At 34.3% G+C, this 17,659-nt stretch overlaps 1 protein-coding gene across 12 annotated transcripts in view; it reads left to right on the top strand.

The window, feature by feature from the left end:
• The window catches only part of LOC138306256 (leucine-rich repeat-containing protein 71-like), a 57,211-nt gene that overhangs the window by 20,620 nt on the left and 18,932 nt on the right, over positions 1–17,659 (top strand). For 11 of the 12 annotated variants that reach the window (XM_069246654.1, XM_069246655.1, XM_069246653.1 and 8 more), the window contains exons 2-11: positions 3,471–3,574; positions 4,107–4,325; positions 7,486–7,611; positions 8,070–8,145; positions 8,625–8,699; positions 9,466–9,534; positions 10,176–10,335; positions 10,557–10,640; positions 11,526–11,615; positions 11,974–12,081. In XM_069246654.1, coding sequence (XP_069102755.1) covers positions 3,471–3,574; positions 4,107–4,325; positions 7,486–7,611; positions 8,070–8,145; positions 8,625–8,699; positions 9,466–9,534; positions 10,176–10,335; positions 10,557–10,640; positions 11,526–11,615; positions 11,974–12,081 — 1,111 coding nt within the window. Of the gene's footprint in view, positions 1–207; positions 237–3,470; positions 3,575–4,106; positions 4,326–7,485; positions 7,612–8,069; positions 8,146–8,624; positions 8,700–9,465; positions 9,535–10,175; positions 10,336–10,556; positions 10,641–11,525; positions 11,616–11,973; positions 12,082–17,659 lie in introns of those variants that run through there. The other variant, XM_069246656.1, reaches the window with a different exon arrangement.

The raw sequence follows: 17,659 nt of genomic DNA, 5'->3' as shown, positions 1-17,659 counted from the left end.
TATTAATTTTGTGTTAATTAGGACATATTGTATACATGATTAAACACCAATTATTGTTCAAATGATGAGTATCATTTATGCTGTCTCGATGGTGGAGCATCTTTAAATATCAAAGTCAAAACAATTAGTAAAATCAATTAATTGTCATCCAACTCAAATCTGTTGTCTAAATATTTGAAGCTTTATCTTGTAGGTCAACTGAAACCAAATATATCTTTAAGGATGTTTGCTGTGGGGTAAAATAAGAAAAAATATTTGTTAATAAAGATACATTTTTATTATCAAAATAGAAATAAGCAAGTAGCATTTAATATTTTTTTTCACGTTAACTGGAAATTTTTGATGCATGTTGAAATACCTGCTAGATAAGAACTGTAAACAGCTTAAATGATTTTAAGATTTTCCTTTTAACGTAATATGTGATCTCGTATATTCTTACAATCTTGCATTCATTCGTGGAAAGTTGGACTTATTAAAATTCCTCTTTTTTTTCAAAAGTATGAAGAAAAATTTATCCTTTTTATTTGATCCATTTTGATTTTATTATATGATACATGTAGGCCTATACAGCTAGTTCAAATGAAGAATTAGCATACAGAATTAATAATGTAGAATTTCTTGACCTCCAAATGCTTCTTGCTCTAACTCATTCACCCCTGATATTAGAAAATGGACTATTCCAGTCTTTGAACTAGGAGGGGTGAACGAGTTTATTGGTGAGGATTTTGTGTAATGGTAGATTTTATTTAATTTCTTTTTTTCTTTTCAAAACAAGATTTTTTTTTGGGTATTATCATTTAAGACATTTATGAATAAATAATCTTCAATGTTCATTTTTTTTAGTAATAATTTTATCCAATCATTATGTTGACTAAGACTTTGAAATATTTCTATATTTAATAATCAATTGGAAGAGTTCAAATGCATCTTCAGGGGCGAGTTAAAAATGATCATTTAAAATATTCAGGTGTAATGTGTGAGATGTGACGTCATTTGTTTATGAGCGTTGCATCATATTTCTAAGGAAAATTGAAACGAGTTTCACTCATAAAATAATGATGTCACAGTAACCTTCACACAAGAGGGATAACTCTAAAATATGCATACAAAGACAAAAAAATGTAGCAAAAAAATTAAAAGACAAGCAAGAATACTGTTGGGGGCTGTTACTGGTAGGAAATTAGTTGCATGAAATTAAATCATGTACCATGGAATATATAGAATAGTTATTGATATCATTTATTATAGTATTTTTTATACTTGTATTATCTTTATTATAATATTATATATATTATTATAGTATTTTTTATGTTTGTATTATTTTGTGTATTCTTTTATCTTTTTGTTAGTTACCATGAATAGGTGAGGCTGTAGAAAGGATGCGGGTTTAATCTTACACTGTATTTCCAAAACATATGCCACAAATAAAACAAAATAACCTATTTCCCCTAGAATTCAAAAATGGACTTTTCATGTATCTGAACTAGAAGAGTCCGAAGGTGTCTTCAAAGATGAATATTTGTAAAGAAAGCAATAAAGCCATTTTTAATTTGTCTAAATCAGAACTTTACTGGTGTTTAACTTCTTTATTTATTTAGAGAAAATTTTCCATTTTGTTTTTAATTTTAAGAACTAAAGAGTTATCAAGTACATATGTAGATAAATTACCACAAACATTTGATAATAAAGATTGTCTATTGTATTGTGGAGCCTCAATTTCAAATTCACTTATATTGAATTAAATACAGACTGAAACCATGGAAACTGTGTAGGTTTCCTTATTTGATTTTTTTGTAAATCCTATCAAACGTTCCTTCATTTTTTTGTTCAATTTTTATCCGCCCTGTGTGCTTATCGAATACGGTAAAAAGGGTAAGAATCTTTCGGAAAATAAATAATTCATGTTTTATTGTGGCATATTGTGAAGGAAATAACATCTTACCTAATGTATGGAATATTAAAAGTTCTTTTAGAACAATGTATTGTTACAATACTGGCTACCTTATATGGTGCATACTACTACTCCATATATGGTAGTAAACAGAGTTACGAATCCTGACATTCTCTCTATTAGAAATGGTGTTGGTTCACTCATTATCAAAAAAATTTTACTTAAGTAAAATATGGAATATGGAGTAACTCTGTATAAAATGTAACTTATTTACATAATACAGAGTTATCTGCCCTTGCTAGTATTGATTATGACTTCATGTGTTTGTGGCGTAACATCATACTTTTTAGCTCACGAAATAATTACCGGTATGTCAAATTAATGTCACAAAACTTACCTACCTGCAAGGGAGGTAACTCGGTAATATGTAAAAACCGAATAAGATGCCATGCACATGATAAATATATTTAATTGATCACAAAATTCACTAATTTTGATACTCAGGAAAGACTTGATCTTGATAACAAATTGTCTTGCAGCTCAATCCTCACACCTTTTTAATATGAATAAAAATGTTCCTGATACACTCTCTATAGTAGTCTCTGACTCTCTGGAATATTCTGACAAAGCCTTTTCTTATGTAAAGAAATATTCCATCACCTATGATATTTAAAAAATTATAGACATTGCGAAAGTTGAGAAAAATGGACCGAACATTAATGCAAATTTTAAAAGTAAACATAACTTCCTGTTATGAGTATCCAGGCAGCTGCTTTTATGATTAATTTTATGCAGTTTAAATTCTACATTGCTGTGGGGTTAAAAAAACCTTATGGTTTTGTTAAACCAAATGAGCAGGCTCGCCATTTCTTTTGACTTCCGGTACTCAATAATTGCTGGAAGGTCAGTCCCAATCGGAATTTAAAATAGGCAGTCCGCATCAAATTTTTCTGGACATGGTCGTTGGTCTGACCAATTTCGCGATGTCTGTTATATATTCTATTATCTGAGAATAAATCAATTCAGTTAAGGTTCCAACACAAAGTTCAGGCAGGTTGACACAAATATGTCATTTTCTTGTAGATTTCAAATTATAAGTGGTTAATTGAAATAATGAAGTAAGTATTTTACTTTGTGCAAATTAGGATAATTATGATTGGCCAATTCTTTTATTAGTAGCTGTGACAGTTAAGACAGGTTTTTATGACCAAAAAGTTAGCGGATTCTCACAAAAGTTTGCAAAAAAATTTATTTCATAACCCTATGAAGTTAAAAAGTAGTTACATCAATGCTTATAATTAATTTTTGAGACTCCTTGATAACAGAAAATATGTTTAAGCGTATGCCTCTGTTGTTTTTCTGATAAATTTTTTTCTAAATCAATTCGCAACGTCATTGTCTCTATTGTGACGTCATGATTACGTCAGATTTTCGTGTCGTTCTCAGATATTTTCTTCATAGTATATGAAGGAAAAAAATCAGCCAATTTGAGAGTTTGATTAAGTATGAAAACTAATGAAAATTAAAGATTACCTAATGAAAATAATATATTTTACCATTTTGTCTCTTTTCATAACAGAATTGCCAACCGTGTGAAGATGGGGAAGAAGGTGGAAAAATCCCTGAAGGAAAAAAATCAGTCGGCCGTCAGTCAAGATGAGGACGACCCTAACAAAACTCCAGGTAGACATGATGTTCATTGCTTTCAAATGATGTTCAATGTTTTCAAATAATGTTCAATGTTTTCACACGATGTTCAAAATATTTTCTCACAATGTTCAATGTTTTCAAATGATGTTCAATGTGATATTTTCATGAGTTTAGTTGCACATTGCTGTGATTGAAATGATTTGATCCACAAATTATTGAGAAAAAATTGAATCATATAGTCAGAATTATTTTATGGCCAGAAAATCATGTAAATGATAATCAGCTATATAGCAGATAAACTGATTGGAATATTTCCCCTCTTACATATAGTAAGACACATTTATAATAAACAAGCTTACAACAAATTCATGGTTCTAATGTAGTAATTTTCATTCCCGTCAAGGTTCTTATAAGATATCTGCAATATGCTTATAATGGAGTGATATTGTTGGTCCCAAGAGGTTTGTTATAACATGTTTTACTGTACTCACAAAAAGATTTTAGGGGAATAAAATGAAAAAAACATATTTACACAATGAACAGCCAATATTTGATACAATTACAGAGCCATACAACTGTACAGGGAATTTCCAGGCCGATTTCACAGAGCTATGCAAGAGGAACAACATGGCTGTCATCCCACCTGTAGTTCACAGGGCACGACCTCCGACCTCTCAGTCACAGGTCGAAAGTTCAAAACCTGAAAAGGGCAAAGAAAAAGGCAAGACAAGTGCACAACAACAGCAAGCCGAACCAGAGCCAGATCCGGATATGGTGGAAGGTGGTGGGTAGTGTGAAGTGTTCTAACGTTTACATCTAATTTAATTTAACATGTTACACTCATTTCTATTGGTTAGAAGTTTAAGGTTATTTTTGTACAGACTGAAAGATTTGTACATAGAGTATCATAGGCCGTTTTTGCAGGGAAATTTTTAAGTGACACACTGATTGGCCAAACTGGGCCTAGTTTCACAAACATTCCTTTACTTTAAATTCTCCATAGGATCTTATGAAGGAGAATCATTCAAGTTGACAGATTCTCACTAAAGTATAGATTTGTAAACACTAAGACTTTACACAAATATTTAGAAAAGATCAAATATCCTATATGTCATTAAAAGATCAAAGATCCCGTATGTCATAAAAAGATCAAAGATCCTACATATCATAAAAAGATCAGAGATCCTGTATGTCAATTTTTTTTTCAAAGATCATATATGTGATTAAAAGATCAAAGATCCTGTATGTCATTTAAAGATCAAAGATCCCGTATGTCATTAAAAGATCAAAGATCCTGTATGTCTTTAAAAGATCAATGATCCTACATATTATTAAAAGATCAAATATCCTATATGTCATTAAAAGATCAAAGATCCTATATGTCATTAAAAGATCAAAGATCATGCATACCATTAAAAGATCAAAGATCATGCATACCATTAAAAGATAAAAAATCCTGTATGTCATAAAAAGATCAAAGATCCTCTAAGATCCTGTATGTCATTAAAATATCAGCGATCCTGTATGTCATTAAATGATCTCGGAGTATAGAACAGAGAAGGTTAGTACAAGTGTGTGGATGAATTAGTGATGTGACGGTGATGGGTGGATATTGTGAAATCATTATTTTTCGTGGGGGTTTAATTTTCATGAATCTTGTTTTTTGACAAAAATCAACGAATTTACCACCCCATGAAAACTTATCTTTTTAATTGATATACACAAATGTCAGCTAACTTTTGCCTTCTCCACAAAAGTGCTAGCGAAATTATAAAATTTTATAATCCAAGAAAAATGAGCCCAACGAAATGAATGATTTCACAGTAACTGAGTTACAAAAATGTATATACTGAAGAAAACAGCTTTAGATATTTGTGTTTCCACCTTTTTAAAACCTCTGAGATACTTAATTGTAACAAATCATTTTTTTTTATCAAAAATTTCTTATTCCAAATTTTCAAATGGTTATAATTCATTTTCCTTTTTTATTTGGATTTAAAAGTTAAGTACTCTGGTACTTTAGAAAAGTTTCATAATATTTTGAATGTCTAAATTAGCTAGTTTACATTGAAGAAATATAGAGGATATAATAGGCTCGAAACACAATTATTTTGTGAAGATTTTAAATAATGTATAGTCCACTGTTTCATGTTGTTATGTGTTAAATGTATAATATGTACATGTTGATATTATAATAATGTATTGTAGAGTTTACATGTTTTGTATGATAGTTTTATTAATAATTGTGTCACAAAGTAAATATATTGCTATATTAATTGGGTTTTTTTTTATGAATTATTTATCATAGTTAACTATTTATCAGCCCGTGTTTTGTATTTTTTTTAACAAATATTCATTAATAAATGCCTTACATCCATATCTAGTACATACTAGAGTTACCTCCCTTTGTTCCTGAGTTACCTCCCTTTGTTAGCTCCATTCTATTGAAACTCTTTGGCATAGACCTCAGATGTGAAGAGAGCGTCCATTCAATTTCATAGCATCATTATGCAGTGTGATCAAAAGAATCTGTATTTTAATACGATTGTTTTTGACTTTGAGTAAAATTCAATGTATAAGTGCATGGGCTTATAAGTGTATAATTATGGTATTTATTAGCAATATTAAGCTTCATATAACATGTATACATGTTACAAATCCATGTTTGTGTAATGTTTATAGAATTGTCATGTTCCTGTTTGTGTAAAATTCAAGAATATTAGTTTGATAGAAGAAGTTTAATAGATACAGTCAAACCTGTCTATAAAGACCACCCAAGGGACATAGAAAATGGTCTTTATAGCTAAGTGGTCTTTATACACAGGTCAAATTGTGATGAAATTGATCCCTGAGAAAGTTGCTTTATTAAGCAGGTTGAAATTGTTGAAATTGACCATTTAGGGCCCTGTGAAAGTGATCTTATTAAGCAGGTGGTCTTTACACAGAGGTGGTCTCTATACAAAGATGGTCTTTATACAGAGGTGGTCTTTATACAGAGGTGGTAAAAACAGAGGTGGTCAAAATACAGAGGTGGTCAATATACAGAGGTGGTATTTACATAGAGTTGGTCTTTATAGAGGTGGTCTTTATACAGAGGTGGTCGCTAAGGCAGGTTTGACTACCAATCCATTATAACTTTGAGATAAGAGTGTCAACTGTATGTATAGCTTTGTTTAGAAGTATCCCGGTGATACTGTGAACCCTGGATAATCCGGACATTTGCATCCCCAGCCCAATCCTTCCGCAATGTGAGTTGTCCGGACTGCCAGATTTTGTTTAATTTCATTAAAAATTAAAATCTGTTCTGCAACATTTCCATCTGAAGTGTGAAGTTTCTGGAATATTGCGGTGTCCGGATTATTGAGGGTAAACTGTATATAGCTAAGCAATTAATATGCATAGTAGCTAATTAGTATTAATTGATTATAATTATTAAGGTTTGAGATAATTAATCAATTAAAACCCACCACCGGTTTGTGTATTTAGTGTACAAGTGTGAGCTGTACTGCTTTAAGTGTCATGTAGTTATACAAAAATAAAAAATACATTCAATACATTGATGAATAAATTGATGTGTATGTAAGTTTTAGTTTAATACTTCTGTTGATATTGTTTAAGGTTTTTCTTGTATGGTGACATAGATTTCAATATTTATCAAACATCATTTTACTTTGTGATTAGCTTTAGTACTTTTCAAATTATGTAAAATGAAGTTTTAGTTGTAGATTGATTCAAAGTTTTCAATTTATGGAATTTTCATTTCGTAATGCGACATAAACTTAGAGGATAAATAAGTCTAATTTTGATAGATTTTGGTGCTCTGACCCCTTCATCCTATAGATAAACTCTTCCAACTATTTTACTGGAACAGTTCATTATAAGGTTACAGGGTGAATAGGTTAGTATTGATGTACACATTCTTATTTGTAATTTGGTATTTCCAGAACCTGTTGAACCCCCACCAAAGACCTTTGTAATGAAGGAGAAATTTGAATATTTCAAACCATCGGTCCAAGTGGAGATGGAGAATTATGATAAACCCGATACAGTGACTGAGATCTTCATTAGAGGTAAAATTTAACATTATCAATGAAAATATTTAACAACTATTCTGACCTTGCATATTATAGAGCTATCTGCCCTTGCAGGATACATTACAGAGTTATCTGTCCTTTCAGGATACATTACAAAGTTATCTGTCCTTGTAGAATATAATACAGAGTTATCTGCCCTTGCATGATATATTGCAGAGTTATCTGCCCACTCAGGATACATGAGGAGTTATCTACCCTTGCAGGGTAGGTATCAATTGTGATAAGAGTAGATAACTCTGTATTGTATCCTGCAAGGAAAGATAACTATGTAATATATGTAAAGCTAGAATACATGTACATTAAATATCTAAGACAACTTCACGGGTTAGAGCAAAATTTATTGTATGACAAAATAAAAAAAAATTCCACCTGCAGCACTTTGTAATAAAACAAATAGGTACTTGTATTATTTTTTTATTATGATTTATCAACAGGTTGGAAGATTGATGAGACTATGATGGCTACATTTGCTCAGTGTTGGCCTGTGATGGAAAAGCTTCATACAATCAAGTGAGTTATCTCCCCTATATCTCTAAAGGTATCCCCCTTACATCTTTGAAACTTTATTTTTAACTTCTGGTGATGAAGCCTGATAACTAAGTTCTTCCCAACAAAACTTGCTAATCCTCAATTTTAGTGAGGATTGATCACCCCCTAATGATAAGTATCCGACATGTTTTAATATATCCTGTAATTTGGAGACTGAGTTATCTGCCCTTGATAATGATCAATTAGTGTTCATAAAAGAACTTTACTGAACTAGTTATCTTATCTCGTTCAGTTTAAGACAAAATCATTTAAGTATTCTTTTTTGAAAAATCATTCAATCCTGAAATTTCATTATGGACTGATCTACTCTTTGATTCAGAAGAGTCTAATTGCCTCTTCGGGTGTGAATGAGTTAATAAATATAATCCCAGATAAGTAGTTGCTTGCAGATGGGATTCATTAGCTTGTAAACCCAGAATAAAAATATGATTTCGTTGCAGTCTTTGGAATACTGGTCTGACAGGGGAGACTATTACGATGATGGCTAACTGTGTCCCAAACATCGTCAACCTCAGGTGAGTAGGTCAGAGGTGAAAGTACACATGCATGTATAATCATATATGAATAATGTTTTGCATTAATTAATGGCCAATATGTAAGTTATTTAAGTACCATATTTGTCCCAATAAGCTGTCAGGGCACTTAAAAAAAATTAAAAATATAAGGGGAATGCTTAATGAAACGAAATTTGGACTTACCTTTCATAAAATTGTTCAAAGAAAGCCATAAATTTGTTAGTAAATTTGAAAAAGAAATCAGTATCCAGTTTGCAGCATGATAATAGTTTTATATTTTTGTGGTTGAAAGATTCAATGTCATAAGTCTGAATACCTATGAAATGCAAATTTACTGCTGAATCAGGTATCTGTAACCAGTTTACTATAAATGTACTTATTTTAGCACAGTCAAAATTTAGCACAGTCAAATTTTAGCAAAGTCAAATTTTAGCACAGTCAAATTTTAGTCAAATTTTAGCACAGTCAAATTTTAGCGCAAATGCAAAACACTCAGTAAATTATGGTTTATTATTAGCAGGGATATCAATTAGCATAATTTAGCGGTCTAATATAGGAAATAGCTGTTTACAACATTCAGCGTTGTTCATGATTTAGCACTTCAAAGACAGTGCGAAAGCGTTAAAAAATAAAACTATTGCTAAAAGACGTATATTTACAGTATTTTTGATGCAATGAAAACAAAAAATGCCCAGCTGTTTTTGTGAGATTTGTGTAACGTTTTAAACAACATTATTTGCTAAATGTGTCTGTTGTGTTTATTCAGGACCCTTATACTAGATGGAAATTGTGTCGCAGCTGAAAACTGGCATGAACTCATCAGCGAAGAGAGTCCGTAAGTTGTTATTATTAAATGTTTGCCTTTGTCTACTGCGAAAATGTGATGCAAATATAGAATTTTCACATATTTCTCAAATGTCAAAATATGATTTTAAATCCTGTACGTTAGATTTAAAATTTTATATACATATATGCCACACATAACTCAATATCAAGATAAAAGAGTTGTATTTTTTAACAGGTAATTATGACATGATTTTTGTGACATTATAAACACAAGAAGGTGGACTATTCGACAGGAAATTGTACTTTACCCACATCGTTCTGGGATCTCGAAACCTCCTTATTGATCTGAATTATATTTGATCTTGTTTTAGAGGAAAGATCTTTTATCATTTTCCATGAGAAGTAAAGGTATTTTGATCCTGTAAAATTCTTTGATTTTGTGTGACATGGAAATCTTGTTAGACTTCGCAGATCTTGTTAGATCTCGCAGATCTTGTTGCATCTTGCAGTGTTTGTGATTACCCCATCTCTACATCCTTTTTAACATAGAAAATGAAAAGGACCAAAATTTTTTTTGAAAGTTAAATTACATAAGAGCACCCCAATTTATCTAAGAAGGACCACGTTTATGGAACACCCATTCCAAGGCAAAATGTCAGTATTAAAATTTTAAGGATGTTTATTTTACAGGTTACAGAACCTTTCCTTGCGGCACTGTGGTATAACTGACAAGGGGGCACAACTCCTCGGGGCAGCACTGGGCACAATAAAAAAGGCTAACATGAAACTCATCTCCTTAAATCTGGCCGGCAACATGATCGGGGATACAGGCGCAGAACACATTGCCATGGTAACCATCATTTGATATCTCGTTGATTCGTTGAATGTGCTTTATTTTATAAATTTTGTGATAAATTTGATTTCACCAAGCTAGTGCAGTATATGTTTTAAAAAGGTCAGGCAACATTTATTATCTATATTTTGTTGATCCCAGCAGCAAACTTTCAGGAATACCTTCAATTTTTTGTTCTATATTTCCTTCATATTTTTGTTCTATGTCTTCTTTGACAGGGTCTACGGATGAACAGGACCCTAATGTCACTGTCTCTGGCATCCAATAAGATTGGAGATAAGGGAGCCATTAAGTTGGGAGAGGTAAGTTGTTCTAGTATGTATAAAGACAAATGGTAGCTAGCTTATTGGGTAAGGTGTCTGGCATTCTACCACTAGCCCTCCACCTCTGGGTCACAGTGACTGAGTGGTGAAGGTGTCTGACATTCTACCACTAGCCCTCCACCTCTGGGTCACAGTGACTGAGTGGTTAAGGCGTCTGACATTCTAGGTCACTAGCCCTCCACCTCTGGGTCACAGTAGCTGAGTCGTTAAGGTGTCTGACATTCTACCACTAGCACTCCACCTCTGGGTCACAGTGACTGAGTGGTTAAGGTGTCTGACATTCTACCACTAGCACTCCACCTCTGGGTCACAGTGACTGAGTGGTTAAGGTGTCTGACATTCTACCACTAGCCCTCCACCTCTGGGTCACAGTGACTGAGTGGTGAAGGTGTCTGAAATTATACCACTAACCCTCCATCTCTGGGTCACAGTGGCTGAGTGGTTAAGTGTCTGATATTCTGCCACTAGTGTCTTCCAGTTTGCATTTGAAGACTTCTTATTATGTCAAACAGTCTATTTATCATTGGTCCTTACAAGTAGTTTTAGAGTTGTCACCCTTGCCAGTAATTTCCCACCATTTATCCTTTAAGATAATTGTCTTCATAGTTGTCACCATAACCTGGCATATCAATGTTATCTCTCTCACTAATTTTATTACAGTTATGAGTAGGTTGACAGTTATCTCCCTTACCGGTATGTTTTAAATTATCTCCCTTACCAGTAGATCTACAGTTATCTCTATTTCCTGTAGGTCTACAGTTATCTCCCTTATGAGTAGGTTGAGAGTTATCTCCCTAAATTGCCAGTAGGCTCACAATTGTCTCCCTTACCAGTAGGCTCACAGTTATCTCCCTTACCTTGCAGGTGCTGTCCAGATTTCCACTTTCACATGAAGAAGTTGTAGAGCGACGGAAACAGTTCTCAGAGAAAGGATCTCCAGACAGAAACAAATCGGTAAGTAAAACTTTTTATTTTACAAAATAAAAGTAAAAAAAAACCGAAAAAATGTTCAGTAATTCTGGATGATTTGCTGAACAATTTTATTTTCAACACTTTTGGACTTAAGCACCCCTGTCAAAAGATTGACTTTGTCCTATATACAATGAATGAATCTGTTACTGTGAATCACTTATCGTAGTGGGATATAAATTTTTGTGGAAGTATAGTACCGTCAACTTTGTCCATATCCAATACATTCATTCAATCCTATTGATTACAAATTTTCTTTTATTATTAACCAATTGTCATTATGCAGATATTGATGTAATGAAATCATGCATGAATTTTTAAAAATATTCTTGTATAATTTTAGCCGCCACCGAGTCGGCGAGCTGACTCTAAAGACCGTCCCGGCAGTGTTCGCAGTAGTTCACACGCCGATCGAGACAAGAAGGCGGGCAAACCCTCTGGTAAAAAGAAGGTGAGTACTTTAGTCTGAACACAGCTTTCTAACTGTAAACACACACGAAGCTGAAATCATTCTGAATGAGAATTCTTTTAGTAAATTTCTGTGTAAAGTATATATGGTCCCCACTGACGAAAAAAAGGAATATTAGATTTATAAAGCCCCAGTTATATACACAGAATTGATATGGCCCCAATCATGTACACAGAATTAATATGGCCCCAATTATGTACACAGAGTTAATATGGCCCCAATCATGTACACAGATTTAACTTGGCCCCAATTGTGTACACAGAGTTAATATGGCCCCAATCATGTACACAGAGTTAATATGGCCCCAATTATGTATACAGAGTTAATATGGCCCCAATCATGTACACAGAGTTGATATGGCCCCAATCATGTACACAGTGTTTTTTTTTGGCCCCAATCATGTACACAGACACTAACTGCACATGGAAACCCATGAAAAAACAACAAATATGATAAACCCATGAAATTCTCCCATTAAACCATGAAATTATACCATGAAATTTTTATAGAGTCTCGAACATTTTTACATGAGTGTGCCAACCAAAATGAAAAAGTTGTAATCGTATTACTAGGATATGGGACAATGTTAAATCAAATCAATGAAATGAACAGGGAAATAACATTACAAGAACAATTAACGCATGAATTATTTTTCATGGTCATAGATTTCCAGTGTGACAACAACATTCATAGCCATGATCACAAAATTTAATGGGCATGAAAATGATTTTCATTGTTTTTTTATGATCATGATTACTTTACCAATTTTCATGGGGTTTTTATAGTCTCTATTCATGGCATTTTCATGGACTATATTCCAGTAGTGAGAGTTAATTTGGTCCCAATTATATACACAGAGTTAATTTGGCGACCCAGTCATGTACACAGAGTTAATTTGGTCCCAATCATGTATACAGAATTAATATAGCCCCCATCATGTATACAGAGTTAAATATGGCCTCCAATCATGTACACAGAGTTAAATATATGGCCCCAATCATGTACACAGAGGTAATATGGCCCCAATCATGTATACAAGAGTTAATATGGCCCCAATCATGTATACAGAGTTAATATGGCCCCAATTATGTATACATAGTTAAATATGGCCCCAATTATGTTCACAGAGTTAATATGGCCCCAATCATGTACACAGAGTTAATATGGCCCCAATTATGTATACAGAGGTAATATGGCCCCAATCATGTATACAGAGTTAATATGGCCCCAATTATGTATACATAGTTAATATGGCCCCAATCATGTACACAAGAGTTAATATGGCCCCAATCATGTACACAGAGTTAATATGGCCCAAATAATGTACACAGAGTTAATATGGCCCCAATCATGTACACAGAGGTAATATAGCCCCAATCATGTACACAGAGTTAATATGGTCCCAATCATGTACAGAGTTAATATGGCCCCAATCATGTACACAGAGTTAATATGGCCCCAATCATGTACACAGAGTCAAATATGGCCCCAATCATGTACACAGAGTTAATATGGCCCCAATCATGTACACAGAGTTAATATGGCCCCAATCATGTACACAGAGTTAATATGGCCCCAATCATGTACACAGAGTTAATATGGCCCCAATCATGTATACAGAGTTAATATGGCCCCAATCATGTACACATAGTTAATATGGCCCCAATCATGTACACAGAGTTAATATGGCCCCAATCATGTACACAGAGTTAATATGGCCCCAATCATGTACACAGAGTTAATATGGCCCCAATCATGTACACAGAGTTAATATGGCCCCAATCATGTACACAGAGTTAATATGGCCCCAATCATGTACACAGAGTTAATATGGTCCCAATCATGTACACAGAGTTAATATGGCCCCAATCATGTACACAGAGTTAATATGGCCCCAATCATGTACACAGAGTTAATATGGCCCCAATCATGTACACAGAGTTAATATGGCCCCAATCATGTACACAGAGTTAATATGGCCCCAATCATGTACACAGAGTTAATATGGCCCCAATCATGTACACAGAGTTAATATGGCCCCAATCATGTACAGAGTTAATATGGCCCCAATCATGTACACAGAGTTAATATGGCCCCAATCATGTACACAGAGTTAATATGGCCCCAATCATGTACACAGAGTTAATATGGCCCCAATCATGTACACAGAGTTAATATGGCCCCAATCATGTACACAGAGTTAATATGGCCCCAATCATGTACACAGAGTTAATATGGCCCCAATCATGTACACAGAGTTAATATGGCCCCAATCATGTACACAGAGTTAATATGGCCCCAATCATGTACACAGAGTTAATATGGCCCCAGTCATGTCCACATTGTTTTTTTGGCCCCAATCATGTACACAGACACTACTGCACATGGAAACCATGAAAAAAATATGATAATCCCATGAAACTCCCATTAAACCATGAAATTATACCATGAAATTTTGTTCGAACATTTTTCATGGTGCCATGAAAAAGTTGTAATGTATTACATGGGACAATGAAATCACAATGAAATGACAGGTATATACAAGCAATTAACGCATGAATTATTTTCATGGTCATGATTTCCAGTGACAACAACATTCATAGCCATGATCACAAAATTTAATGGGCATGAAAATGATTTTCATTGTTTTTTTTATGATCATGATTACTTTACCATTTTCATGGGGTTTGCCAATGATTTTGTCATTGCTTTTTATAGTCAGAGTATGGCATTGGAAATATTCCTGTACTAGAGTTAATATTTCAGATTAACATGGTCCCAATTAGTGAGAGTTAATTTGGTCCCAATTATATACACAGAGTTAATTTGGCCCCAGTCATGTACACAGAGTTAATTTGGTCCCAATCATGTATACAGAATTAATATAGCCCCCATCATGTATACAGAGTTAATATGGCCTCAATCATGTACACAGAGTTAATATGGCCCCAATCATGTACACAGAGTTAATATGGCCCCAATCATGTATACAGAGTTAATATGGCCCCAATCATGTATACAGAGTTAATATGGCCCCAATTATGTATACAGAGTTAATATGGCCCCAATCATGTACACAGAGTTAATATGGCCCCAATCATGTACACAGAGTTAATATGGCCCCAATCATGTATACAGAGTTAATATGGCCCCAATATGTATACATAGTTAATATGGCCCCAATCATGTATACAGAGTTAATATGGCCCCAATCATGTATACAGAGTTAATATGGCCCAATCATGTACACAGAGTTAATATGGCCCCAATCATGTACACAGAGTTAATATGGCCCCAATCATGTACACAGAGTTAATATGGCCCCAATCATGTACACAGAGTTAATATGGCCCCAATCATGTACACAGAGTTATATGGCCCCAATCATGTACACAGAGTTAATATGGCCCAATCATGTACACAGAGTTAATATGGCCCCAATCATGTACACAGAGTTAATATGGCCCCAATCATGTACACAGAGTTAATATGGCCCCAATCATGTACACAGAGTTAATATGGCCCCAATCATGTACACAGAGTTAATATGGCCCCAATCATGTACACAGAGTTAATATGGCCCCAATCATGTACACAGAGTTAATATGGCCCCAATCATGTACACAGAGTTAATATGGCCCCAATCATGTACACAGAGTTAATATGGCCCCAATCATGTACACAGAGTTAATATGGCCCCAATCATGTACACAGAGTTAATATGGCCCCAATCATGTACACAGAGTTAATATGGCCCCAATCATGTACACAGAGTTAATATGGCCCCAATCATGTACACAGAGTTAATATGGCCCCAATCATGTACACAGAGTTAATATGGCCCCAATCATGTACACAGAGTTAATATGGCCCCAATCATGTACACAGAGTTAATATGGCCCCAATCATGTACACAGAGTAATATGGCCCAATCATGTACACAGAGTTAATATGGCCCCAATCATGTACACAGAGTAATATGGCCCCAATCATGTACACAGAGTTAATATGGCCCAATCATGTACACAGAGTTAATATGGCCCCAATCATGTACACAGAGTTAATATGGCCCCAATCATGTAACAGAGTATATGGCCCCAATCATGTACACAGAGTTAATATGGCCCATGGCCCCCCCAATCATGTACACAGAGTAATATGGCCCCAATCATATGGCATGTACACAGAGTAATATGGCCCCATCATGTAGTTAATATGGCCCCAATCATGTACACAGAGTTAATATGGCCCAATCATGTCACAGATATGTATACATAGTTAATATGGCCCCAATCATGTATACAGAGTTAATATGGCCCCAATCATGAACACAGAGTTAATATGGTCCCAATCATGTACACAGAGTTAATATGGTCCCAATCATGTACAGAGTTAATATGGCCCCTATCATGTACACGTACTTAATATGGCCCCAATCATGTACACAGAGTCAATATGGCCCCAATCATGTACACAGAGTTAATATGGCCCCAATCATGTATACAGAGTTAATTTGGCCCCAATCATGTACACAGAGTTAATATGGCCCAATCATGTACATAGAGTTAATATGGTCCCAATCATGTACACAGATTTATATGGCCCCAATCATGTACACAGAGTTAATATGGCCCCAATCATGTACACATAGTTAATATGGCCCCAATCATGACACAGAGTTAATATGGCCCCAATCATGTACACAGAGTTAATATGGCCCAAATCACATTTACACAGAGTTAATATGGCCCCAATCATGGATACAGAGTTAATTTGGCCCCAATCATGTACACAGAGGTAATATGGCCCCAATCATGTACACAGAGTTAATATGGTCCCAATCATGTACACAGATTTATATGGCCCCAATCATGTACACAAAGTTAATATGGCCCCAATCATGTACACATAGTTAATATGGCCCCAATTATGTATACATAGTTAATATGGCCCAAATCATTTACACAGAGTTTAATATGGTCCCAATCATGTACACAGAGTTAATATGGCCCCAATCATGTACACAGAGTTAATATGGTCCCAATCATGTACACAGATTTATATGGCCCCAATCATGTACACAGAGTTAATATGGCCCCAATCATGTACACATAGTTAATATGGCCCCAATTATGTATACATAGTTAATATGGCCCAAATCATTTACACAGAGTTAATATGGTCCCAATCATGTACACAGAGTTAATATGGCCCCAATCATGTATACAGATTTAATTTGGCCCCAATCATGTACACATAGTTAATATGGCCCCAATCATGTACACATAGTTAATATGGCCCCAATCATGTACACAGAGTTAATATGGCCCCAATCAATCATGAACACAGAGTTAATATGGCCCCAATCATGTACACAGAGTTAATATGGCCCCAATCATGTACACAGAGTTAATATGGCCCCAATTATGTACACAGAGTTAACATGGCCCCAATCATGTATACAGAGTTAATATGGCCCCAATCATGTATACAGAGTTAATATGGCCCCAATCATGTATACAGAGTTAATATGGCCCCAATCATTTACACAGAGTTAACT

Source organism: Argopecten irradians, chromosome 13, assembly GCF_041381155.1.
Source record: "Argopecten irradians isolate NY chromosome 13, Ai_NY, whole genome shotgun sequence".
In the NCBI taxonomy this organism is placed as follows: domain Eukaryota; kingdom Metazoa; phylum Mollusca; class Bivalvia; order Pectinida; family Pectinidae; genus Argopecten; species Argopecten irradians.
This window is presented reverse-complemented; position numbering and strand designations above follow the sequence as displayed.